This window comes from Tamandua tetradactyla, chromosome 4 (assembly GCF_023851605.1).
Source record: "Tamandua tetradactyla isolate mTamTet1 chromosome 4, mTamTet1.pri, whole genome shotgun sequence".
Lineage (NCBI taxonomy): Eukaryota > Metazoa > Chordata > Mammalia > Pilosa > Myrmecophagidae > Tamandua > Tamandua tetradactyla.
The window spans coordinates 27723130-27735658 of record NC_135330.1 but is presented as its reverse complement, the minus strand read 5'-3'; the positions used below and the strand labels follow the sequence as shown (position 1 = coordinate 27735658).

The window sequence follows — 12529 nt, the reverse complement described above, 5'->3', positions numbered from 1 at the left end:
TTGCTTAGATGTGGCCTCTCTCTCTCAGCCAACATGACAAGCAAACTCACTGCCCTCCCCCTCTCTTCGTGGGACATGACTCCCAGGGGTGTGGATCTTCCTGGCAACATGTGACAGAAATCCTAAAATGAGCTGGGACTCAGCACCAAGGGATTGAGGAAACCTTCTTGACCGAAAGGGGGAAGATAGAAATGAGACAAAATAAAGTGTCAATAGCTAAGAGATTCCAGACAGAGCCGAGAGGTTATCCTGGAGGTTATTCTTACACATTAAATAGATAACACCTTTTTAGTTAAGGTGTAACAGAGAAGCTGGAGGGAACTGCCTGAAAATGTAGAGCTGTGTTCCAGTAGCCATGTTTCTTGAAGATCATGGTATAATGATACCGCTTTTGCAATGTGACTGTGTGATTGTGAAAACCTTGTGTCTGATGCTTCTTTTATCTACCTTATGGATAGATGAGTAAAACATATGGATTAAAAATAAATAATAGGGGGAACAAATGTTAAAATAAATTCAGTAGATTGAAATGCTAGTGATCAGTGAAAGGGAGGGGTAAGGGATAAGGTATGTATGAATTTTTTTCTGTTTTCTTTTTATTTCTTTTTCTGAATTGATGCAATGTTCTAAGAAATGATCATGATGATGAATATACAACTATGTGATGGAGAAAAAATAGAATGTTCATATTGTATGTTGATTGGTTTTATTAATAAAAATTTTTTTTTTAATTCCCTTTTGCCTTAGCATCCATTGATAATTTTGGGGTGATCCAGTTTTTATCATGTTGGTGACAAAATAATGATTTTCCAACTCTAGCACTTTGTCCATATTTACCAGCCAGCCTTTGGCATTTTACTGTAAGGCCTTTTCCTTTATCCTCCATTTATTTATTTGTTATCAATGTGGACTCATGAAATTACTATTTTTCAAGGGTTTATAATTTTTTACTAAATTATTTTGGTGCTTAAATTGTCACAGATATGGCTGCTGACAATGCTCTGTTTTGATAATTTAAAAACAGTACTGAAGGAACTATTAAACTTTACCATGGGGGAAATCCCTGATACTGTGTTAAACATTAGTATAGGCCAAGCCCTTGATCCTGAGGCTTACTCTTGTGAAGCTTAAGTATATAGTGGAGAAACTTAGCCTACCTACAGGTATGCCTCAGAGTCAATCTGGAGGACCTCTTTTGTTGCTCAGATGTGGCCTCTCTCTCTAAGCCCAACTCTGCAAGTGCAACAATTGCTCTCCCACCTACGTGGGACATGACATCCAGGATGAAAATTTCCCTGGCAGCATGGGAGACGACTCCCGGGGATGAGCCTGGCCCTTGCACCGTGGAATCAACAATGCCTTCCTGACCAAAAGGGGGAAAAGAAAAGTTAGACATTGCTACCTATCATGACTTGCCAAACATCAACCAAAAAACCATTCCTGTGAATCCTAAAGAAAACCTAGGGCATTATATAAGATTCTACAAAGGTTCCATGCACTTGGGTAACTTTCCAGAAACCTACAACCTCCAGGTGGGTCCTGAAATACAGAGGGGCTGTTTTTTTCTGAATATCAGCTACTTCCATCCCCCTTTCCCATATTATTGACAGCCCTTTCCAACATGATAAAGTTAGAATAGACATAGCCCAAAATACCCCTAAAGAGTAGGAAAAATATTAAATGTGATAGTGAAGTTATACAGAGAAGGTAGGGTTTAACAAATGGGTGTGAGTGCTGAGTCAAATTGATATTTCTTTTAGTCTCTAGTACCTTAGAGCAGCTAGAAGTAAAAACCTAAAATTGTGGAATGTAACCCTTACCAAACTCTGAAATCTGTTCTGCAACTAAATGTGAGGTACCTTGAAATTTATTGCTTTTTTGTATTATTGTTATTTTTTACAAAAAAGAAAAAAAGAGATGTATGACAGAGAAGATAGGATTTAACAAATGAATATGACTGCTGAATCATTATATAGATATTTCTTTTGGTCTCCAGTGTCTTGGAGCAGCTAGAAGAAAAAATGAAAAACTGTAACCCATACCAGATTTTAAAATCTGTTGTATAATTGCTTATTAAAACATACTTGGAAATAGATTGCTTTTTCTGTATATATGTTATATTTCACAATTAAAGAAAAGTTAAAAAAAACAAAAACAAACAATACTGAAGGTATATAACATTAGTAATTTGTGACTTTATGAAACATGAAGTAAAATTCTACCCAGTACAAGTTTGGCATGTAGTTTTGAGTCGCCAGTCAATCATCTATACTTTCATTGTAGCTTTGTTCTCTTGTCATTGTGTATTTAGTATCTGTTGAGAGATGAGAACATTTTTGTTTCTCTTTGAAGAATTTCTTTAAAAAAATTGCTAGTGCTGGTAATTAAAGTTATGGTTCTTAACCAGAAAACAGAAATTTTGTATAAATTACAGTTTGGAATGTCCAATTCAGTGCTTTCTTTTAACCATGGTACAAATGATTTTGCCATACATTTTGATGGTAGTAAGAAGAAAGTTTATAACTGTTTCAGTGAATGCTTTAGCCAGAATAAGCATTCTGTAGCAACTATTGTGAAAGTTCTAAAATTAGTTTGAGCTGTTAGATTATTTCAGGAAGTAGGGCTTCCATAGGAAAATTCTGTTTGGGAGAAAATCAGCAGGCTATATGGGGACATACCTGAACAACCTCAGTAATGCCACAGGGTCCTTTTGTCTTTTCAGCCCAGAGGAGGCCAGGATGAAATTGTCTTTGGTTGTTCCACATCTGGGTTCATCCAACACCAGTTGCCTCTGCCATGCTGCCCAAGTTTGATTCCAAGGGATTAAGTACCTCTGGTGTACCGGGGATGTCAGTGCCACATCTGCCCTGGCCCCCAAGATCAGTCCCCTGGGTCTTTCTCCAAAAAGGTTGGTTTGGTGATGACATTGCCAAGGCAACTGGTGACTGGAAGGGTCTAAGGATAATGGTGAAACTGAACATTCAACAGATTGAGGTAGTACCTTTTGCCTTCCTGATCATTAAAGCCTTAAGGAACCACCCAGAGAAAGGAAAAAAAAGCAGAAATATAAGAAGCATAGTAGTCGTATCACTTGTGAGGACATTGTCAATGTTGCCCAAGAGATGCGGCACTGATCTTCAGCCATTAAAGAGATTGTTTTTGTTGGTACCTGTGGTCCTAATAGAACATGATAAAAAGAATACCTCTATCTAATGATTTAATTTATTGAATTAGGCATTGTTACATATTAAGAGTAGATTCACTGTTAAAACTTTTAAAAATTATTCAATTAAAGCCCAAGTAGACACATTGGGAATAGTTACTCATTTTAAAACCTAAATTTGAGGTTTCTAAAAGGGAAGTATAAATGTTCATTTGATATGAGAGGATCATATGGTAGCCCATGACAAATTCAGGGATTGTTCTGTAACTACTTGTTAAAGAGTGTTTTAAAAACCATTGCTTTTTTATCTCTTTGCTTTGTGTATATGTTATACTAAACCATAAAAAAGTTGAAAATAAAAATGTTTATTTGATAAAATTTTTTGAGCACCAGCTCCTAGATGGTGTTATTCTAGGTGTTAGAAATGTAGTGGTAAACAAAATAGATAAACTCTCTGCTCTCACGAAACTCATACTCTAGTAGGAAAGATAGACAGTAAAAATCAGATAAATGTAAAATATCGGTGATAAGTTCTATAAAGAAAATTAAAGCAGGGTCAGAAGATATAGAGTGACAAAGTTGGAGTTGGGGGTGGTGTGCTGCTTTAGATTGGGGTTGTCTCTTGATTGACACTGGGACAGAGATCTGAATGAAATAAAGAACATGCCATGTGAACACCCAGAGAAAGAGTATTTACAATGGAAGGTACAGCGAAGGCAAACCCCTGTTTGAGGATCTTCAAAGAGTCTTGTGTGGCTGGAGTGTAATAGTCAGATACCAGTAGTAGATTCATATTATTTATTACACTATGATTAAATTCTAAGTAATGTTTCTTAATTCTTAAACTTCTTTTGCCTTTATTTTTTTTAGGAAGATATTGATACTCAAAAGATTGCATTCCTTCTACGTAAACAATGGACTTTATATAGTTTAACTCCTTTATATAGATTCTCTTATACCAATCTCAAAGAATATTCTAGACTTCTGAGCGCATTTATTACTGCTGAAAAGCAAAAAGGATTTGCTGTGGAAGTGGGAGAAGACTTCAACATCAAAGTGATTTTCTCTCCCCTCCCAGGAATGAAAGGAACACAAAGGGACTCTGAAGCATTTCTTGTCCAGGTATAGTATGTAAGCAATACTGGTTTCCTAGGAAAAAATAAATCCATTTTCTTGGTTTGGAAATTTTTATGGTATTTTCTTACTATATTTTAAAATTCCCAAGCTTCTGATTTATAATCTATTTTATATATGGCCAAGTTAAACTTTTTTTTCCTTATTACAATATCATCATGTTTATTTTAGAAAACCTAGAAAATACATAAAGTACAAATAATGTTAAAAGTCAAAGTTTAACATTTTGGTATATATCTATTTGATCACCTGGTGTACACATTCTTAAAATTATGTACATTTGAAAAGTATCTTGCCCGTACTTTTGTGTTATGGCATGTTTATTAATCAATATTGTAGATAATTACTTATGTCATTAGACATTCTATGTTTTTGTAGGTGTATCTTTGCATAGTTGTATATTTTTTACTAGGATTAAGTGCCTAGAAGTAGAAATTTAGTAAAAGAATAGATAATATATCATTACATATCGTGATACATTATGTCAGGCGACATCTTACAATCCTTCCTAATAGTAGTGTAGAACTATCTTTTGACTTATTAATAACCTGGATTTAGTTTTTTTCATTATTCAAGCCTACTGCTTCTATTTCTTCTGAGTTAACATATTCACCTTAAATGAAATCTAATTTGTCTTGGTTTATTTGTATAGCTCAGGAGTTGGCAGCTGATGGCCTGTAGGCCAAATCCAGCCTGCTGCTTGTTTTGTAAATATGGTTTTATTGGAGCATAACCATCTTTTCATTTGTTTATGTATTGTCTCCAGCTGTTTTTATATTATAGCAGCAGAATTGAGTAGTTATGGTAGATACCACATGGCCTGCAAAGCTTAAAATATTTATTATCTGACCTTTACCCTAAAAATTTGCTGTAATAGGTTGTGATATTAGCAAGAATCTTAAAATAGTGTCCTAGGATTAGGTTCAGCTGCATATAACAGAAAGCTAAATAACAAACAAAATTGAGGTTTATTTATTTGTCTTACCAAAAAAAAGGTATACCAAGACTGGTATAATGCTTCATGAAATCATGAATGATCTAGGCTCCTTCCATTTTTCTTCATCTTAATGCATAGCTTCCATCCTTAAGGTGACCTTAAGATGGCTCTAAGTTCCAGACAGGAAGTAGAAGGAAGATGGGAAGGAAAAGCCGGGTTCCTTCCACTGTGTAAATCTCTTTAACAAGACTTACTGAAAGTCCCACCTAATATCTTGTTTCCATCCTGGTTGGAAATGAGACTAGGAGTTTTGTTTTGTTTTGTTTTTAGTGGATACATTGCCAACCTATATAAAAGGTTGGCAGATTTATTGTTATGAGGGAATAAATGAACATGGGGTAGATAATTAGCAGTCTCTGCCAGTTGAAGTAATTGATGCCCAGAGAAATTAAGTGACTTGTATCTCTTAGCTAAGCAAATGTTGTTGTGAGGGTTATAAATGATCTCTTGAATTCCTAGTGTGGTGTTAGTAATAGTTTTCAAATTATGTCTCACTTTTGACAGGGTTACAGGACACTTAGATCATGAAAGTGTGATAGATATAAGTATAAGAAGAAGAAATATGGTAAAAGTAATTATTTGGATGATTATATCTAAAAGAATATGATAAATGAAGAATGTTAAGAGTAGTGTGGCAAGTTACAGGATTGTGATTTTAACCCTTGTCCTCGTCAATATTTTAATATAAACTTCTTAAAGAGGTTTATCACATGATTTATAATTCGAAGTTTGAAAGGTTAGTCATTCTACTAGAAAATGTAATTAGAATCCTAAAAAAATCTGAATGGATTGGCATGATGGGCTAAATCAAAGGAGATTAGGATTTTAAGAGAAATAAGTTTACTGTTTCAGTATAGGTTGGGGATTTGCCTGTTACCAGCAAAAGTGGAATATCTTGGACTAATTTATATAAAGCTATCAACTAAAAACCATAAAACTACAGCAATCTAAGATTACATTAACAGATGTATAATCTAGGTTAAAATGGTGATAGTCTTGTATCAGTACTTTTTTTAATTAAATTTTTATTATAAACCTTAACAAATAAACAAATAGCCTATACATGGTATACAATCAGTGGCTCACAATATCATCACATAGTTGTGTATTTATCACCATGATCATTCTTTTGAACATTTACATCTCTCCAGCAAAAGAAATAAAAAAGAAAAAACTCACACATACCATATCCCCCACCCCTCCCTCTCATTGACCACAGTATTTCAGTCTACCCTGTTTTAAACTGTGTTCCCCTTATTGCTTGTTCACTCTCTCTCCCACATTTTTCACTCATCTGTCCATACCGTAGATAAAAGGAGCATCAGACACAAGGTTTTCGCAGTCACACACATTGTAAAAGCTGTATCATTATACAGTCATCTTCAAGAAACAGCCAGTGGAACACAGCTCCACAGTTTCAGGTACTTCCCTCTAGCCACTCCAATACACCATAAACTAAAAAGGGGATATCTCTGTAAGGCGTAAGAATAACCTCCAGGATAACTTCTCAACTCTGTTTGAAATCTCTTGGCCACTAACACTTTATTTTGTCTCATTTCTCTTTTCCCTCTTTTGGCCAAGAAGGTTTTCTCAGTTCCTTGATGCCAAGTTCTGGCTCATCCCAGGATTTCTGTCCCATGTTGCCAGGGAGGTTTACACTCCTACAAGTTCCACCTAGAGGGGAAGGGCAGTAAATTCACTTGTTTTGTCATCTTAGAGATGTTTTGTCATCTTAGAGAGGGAGAGGCCACATCTGAGTAACAAAAGATGTCTTTGGGCGTGACTTGTAGGCCTAATTTTAAGTAGGCTTAGCCTATCCTTTGCAGGGATAAGTTTCATAGGGGTGAACCCCAAGATCTAGGGCTTAGCCTATTGATTTGTTTGTCTCCACTGCCTGTGAAAACATCAGGAATTTTCCAAAGGGGGAAGTTGAAATTTTTTCCCCTTTCTCCGCATTTCCCCAAGAGGACTTTGCAAATACTTCTTTACTCACTGTTTAAATCACTCTGGGATTTATCAGGGCTTCACACTAACCTGGACAACCAACAAAATCTCATGCCCTATGCAAGGTTCCATGTACTTATTGTGTTCAGTTAAACTGATCATATAAGTTAAATTAAGAAATATACTAGTCAAAACCTATGTTTGTCCTTGGGTTTAAAATGTGTCTCCTGTGGACAGCATATAGATGGATCCTGTTTTTTAATCCATTCTGCCAGTCTGTGTCTTTTGATTGGGGAGTTTAATCCATTAACATTGTTATTACTGTAAAGGTAGTACTCTCTTCTACCACTTTGCCTTTTAGATTTTATGTCATGTTTTTTTTCTCTTTTTTACCTTTACTGATAGTCGTCACTTCTGTACTCTTCTCCACACCTCTCTCTCCTGTCTCTTCCTATCTTCCTATAGTGCTCCCTTTAGTAATTCTTACAGAGCCAGTCTCTTGGTCACATATTCTCTCCGTGATTGTCTGAAAATGTTTTAATTTCCCCCTCATTTTTTTTTTAATTCCCTCTCTTTTTTTTTATTTTTTGGTGCGTTGTCCAGAAATTGAACCCAGTCTCCTGCAAGGAAGGCGAGCAATCTATCACTGAACCACCCTCCCCCTCATTTTTGAAGGACAGTTTTGCTGGATATAGAATTCTTGGTTGGCAGTTTTTCTCTTTTAGCATCTTAAATATATCATACCACTGCCTTCTTGCCTCTGTGTTTTCTGCTGAGAAATCCACATACAATCTTATTGGGCTTCCCTTGTATGTGGTAGATTGCTTTTCTCTTGCTGCTTTCAAGATTCCCTCTTTCTCTTTGGCATCTGACAGTCTGATTAGTAAGTGTCTTGGAATATGTCTATTTGGGTGTATTCTGTTTGGGGTACACTGCACTTCTTGGATCTGATTTTTGTCTTTCATAAGAGACAGGAAATTTTTAGTAATAATTTCCTCCATTAGTCTTTCTCCTCCTTCTAGGATACCTACAACACAAATATTTGTGTGCTTCATGTTATCATTCAGTTCCCTGAGACCCTGCTCATATATTGCTGTTCTTTTCCCTGATTTTTGTTTATGTGTTGGATTCCAGATGTACAGTGCAGTCCTCCAGTTCACTAATCCTTTGTTTTGTGTCTTCGAATTTATCGTTGTAGGTTTCCTTTTTTTTTTCATTTCTTCTGTTGTGCCCTTCATTCCCATAAGTTCTTTTCAGTTTCTTCTCTTTGTTTGTCCATTGCTTTCTTTATATCCTCTTGCAACTCATTATTTTGATTTTTCATGAAATTTTCCATGTCTGTTCAAACATCCTGAATTAGTTGTTTCAACTCCTGCATCTCATTTGAGTTGTTGGTTTGTCCCTTTGGCTAGGCCATGTCTTGAATTTTCCTAGAATAACTCATTCATTTTTGCTGGTGCCTAGGCATTTGATTTCCTTAATTAGTTTATTCTGGAGCTTGTTTTTACTCTTTTACCTAGGATGTTCTTGCTGGATAGCTTTGTTCTCTATCTTTTCTTTGACATTTAGTTCAGCTTATTCTAGACCTCTAGCATAGGTTTTGTTTAACTGATCAGAATTTTCAGTTCTTGTTTTTCTGTGTCTTGCCCTACCTACATGGAACCTTTTTCTTTTTTTTTCAGAGGGGTCTACTCAGATATTACAGACCCCAGTCAGATTTCCCCATACCAGACTGGCCTCCTCTCAGGAAGAAAGAGTCACCTGCATTAGGTTTCCCTGAGGGTAAGACCCATCAGGTTGGCAGACTTTCTTTCTTTTTTTTTTAAATTTATTTATTTATTAATTTAAAAAAATTTAACAACAAACGAACAAAAACATCAACATATGAGCATTCCGTTCTGTACATACAATCAGCAATCCACAACATCATCACATAGTTGTATACTCATCATTTCCCAGAACATCTGCATCAACCCAGAAAAAGAAACAAAAGACAACAGAAAAAAAAAGATTATACATACCATACCCCTCACCCCTCGCCCCCACTGACCACTAGCACCCCAAACCAAATTCACCCCAACATTTGTTCCCCCCACTATCCCCCTCTACTCCATACATTCCACTCGTCCACCGAAAAGGCAGATAAAAGGAGCACCAGACACAGGGTCCCCACAATCACACAGCCACACTGTGAAAGCCACACCATCATCCAGTTATCACCAAGAAGTACGGCCACTGGAACACAGCTCTACCACCCAGGCACCTCCCCCCAGCCTCCCCACCACACCGTGAACAACAAGGCGACATCTACTCAATGCGTAAGAACAACCTCCAGGATAACCTCTTGACTCCGTTTGGAATCTCTCAGCCGTTGACACTTTGTCTCACTTCACTCTTCCCCCCCGCCCCAGTCCAGAAGGTTCCCTCAATCCCACGATGCTGAATCTCAGCTCATTCTAAGGTTTCCCCCAATCCAATCCCCCGATGCTGAATCCCAGCCCACCTCAGGATCTCTGTCCCACGCCGCCAGGAAGGTCCACACCCCCAGGAGCCACGTCCCACGCAGACAGGGGGAGGGCGGTGAGCCTGCCCGTTGTGTTGGCTGGAGAGAGAGGCCACATCCGAGCAACAAAAGAGTCTCTCCTGGAGGTAACTCTTAGGCCTAAATTTTAAGTATGCTTGACCTATCCTTTGTGGGGTTAAGTTTCATATGAATAAACCCCAAGACTGGGGGCTCAGCCTATAGCTTTAGTTGTCCACACTGCTTGTGAGAATATCAAGAATTCAACTATGGGAAGTTGAATTTCTCCCCGTTCTCACCTTTCCCCAAAGGGGACTTTGCAAATACTTTTCCAGTCACTGATCGAATCACTCTGGGATTCATTGGGGCATCACTCTGGACAAACTAACAAAATCTCATGTCCTACCAAGATTTTAAGTACTTATGGTAGTTCAATCAAGCTATCTACGTAAGTTATATTAGGAAATGCACTAGTCAAATATAAATTTTGCACCAAATAAACATTTTTTGCTTTTGTCTCACACATAAGGTGAAATTTTAAAATATTAATTACCATCTATTTTTAGTACCCTGCAATAATGATAAATTTGGTTATTGGTTTTTCTATTTCTGAAAAGTAAATTGTTGATATTTTGATTGGTATTGCATTGAATCTATAAATCAATTTAGGTAGAATTGACATCTTAACTATATTTAGTCTTCCAATCCATGAACACGGTATGCCCTTCCATCTATTTAGGTCTTCTGTGATTTCTTTTAACAATTTCTTGTAATTTTCTTTGTATAGGTCTTTTGTCTCTTTAGTTAAATTTATTCCTAAGTATTTTATTATTTTGGTTGCAATTGTAAATGGAATTTGTTTCTTGATTTCCCCCTCAGATTGTTCATTACTAGTGTATAGAAACACTACAGATTTTTGAATGTTGATCTTGTAACCTGCCACTTTGCTGTACTCGTTTATTAGCTCTAGTAGTTTTGCTGTGGATTTTTTAGGGTTTTCGACATATAGTATCATATCATCTGCAGACAGTGAGAGTTTTACCTCTTCCTTTCCAATTCTGATGCCTTGTATTTCTTTTTCTTGTCTAATTGCTCTGGCTAGAACTTCCAACACAATGTTGAATACCAATGGTGATAGTGGACATACTTGTCTTGTTCCTGATCTTAGGGGGAAAGTTTTCAGTTTTTTCCCCATTGAGGATGATATTAGCTGTGGGTTTTTCATATATTCCCTTTATCATTTTAAGAAAGTTCCCTTCTATTCCTATCCTTTGAAGTGTTTTCAACAGGAAAGGATGTTGAATTTTGTCAAATGCCTTCCTGCATCAATTGAGATGATCATATGGTTTTTCTGCTTTGATTTGTTGATATGGTGTATTACATTAATTGATTTTCTTATGTTGAGCCATCCTTTCATACCTGGGATGAATCCTACTTGGTCATGATGTATAATTCTTTCAATGTGTTGCTGGATTCGATTTGCTAGAATTTTGTTGAGGATTTTTGCATCTATATTCATTAGAGAGATTGGTCTGTAGTTTTCTTTTTTTGTAATATCTTTGTCTGGCTTTGGTATGAGGGTGATGTTGACTTCGTAGGATGAATTAGGTAGCTTTCCCTCCTCTTCAGTGTTTTTGAAGAGTTTGATCAGGATTGGTACTAATTCTTTCTGGAATATTTGGTAGAATTCACATGTGAAGCCATCTGGTCCTGGACTTTTCTTTTTGGGGAGCTTCTTAATGACTAATTCAATTTCTTTACTTGTGATTGGTTTGTTGAGGTCGTCTATATCTTCTCGAGTCAAAGTTGGTTGTTCATGCCTTTCTAGGAATTTATCCATTTCATCTACATTGTTGTATTGATTAGCATAAAGCTGTTCATAGTATCCTGTGATTACTTCCTTTATTTCTGTGGGGTCAGTGATTAAGTCTCCTTTTCCATTTCTGATCTTATTTATTTGCATCCTCTCTCTTCTTCTTTTTGTCAGTCTTGCTAAGGGTCCATCAATCTTAATTAATTTTCTCATAGAACCAGCTTCTGGTTTTATTGATTTTCTCAATTGTTTTCATGTTCTCAATTTCATTTATTTCTGCTCTAATCTTTGTTATTTCTTTCCTTTTGCTTGCTTTGGGGTTAGTTTGCTGTTCTGTATCTAGTTCTTCCCAGTGGACAGTTAATTCTTCGATTTTTGCCCTTTCTTCTTTTTTGATATAGGCATTTTAGGGCAATTAATTTCCCTGTTAGCACTGCCTTTGCTGCGTCCCATAAATTTTGATATGTTGTGTTTTCATTTTCATTTGCCTTGAGATATTTACTGATTTCTCTTGTAATTTCTTCCTTGACCCACTGGTTGTTTAGGAGTGTGTTGTTGAGCCTCCACATATTTGTGAATTTTCTGGCCCTCTGCCTATTATTGATTTCCAGCTTCATTCCTTTATGATCTGAGAAAGTGTTTTGTATGATTTCAGTCTTTTCAAATTTATTTTGAGACTTGCTTTGTGACCCAACGTGTGGTCTATCTTTGAGAATGATCCATGAGCACTTGAGAAAAAGGTGTATTCTGCTGTTGTGGGGTGTAATGTTCTATAAATGTCTGTTAAGTCAGCTCATTTATTGTATTATTCAAATTCTCTGTTTCTTTATTGATCCTCTGTCCTGATGTTCTCTCCATTGATGAGAATGGGGAATTGAAATCTCCAACTATTATGGTAGATGTGTCTATTTCTCTTTTCTGTGTTTGCCACATGTATGTTGGAACATTCTGGTTCGG

The 12529-nt window shown here is 36.4% G+C and overlaps 1 protein-coding gene across 3 annotated transcripts in view; it reads left to right on the top strand.

Moving 5' to 3' along the window:
* The window catches only part of CENPL (centromere protein L), a 28582-nt gene that overhangs the window by 5969 nt on the left and 10084 nt on the right, over nt 1-12529 (top strand). For 2 of the 3 annotated variants that reach the window (XM_077157015.1, XM_077157016.1), the window contains 2 exons: nt 4034-4285; nt 8921-9034. In XM_077157015.1, coding sequence (XP_077013130.1) covers nt 4034-4285; nt 8921-9034 — 366 coding nt within the window. The remainder of the gene's footprint in view (nt 1-4033; nt 4286-8920; nt 9035-12529) is intronic. The other variant, XM_077157017.1, reaches the window with a different exon arrangement.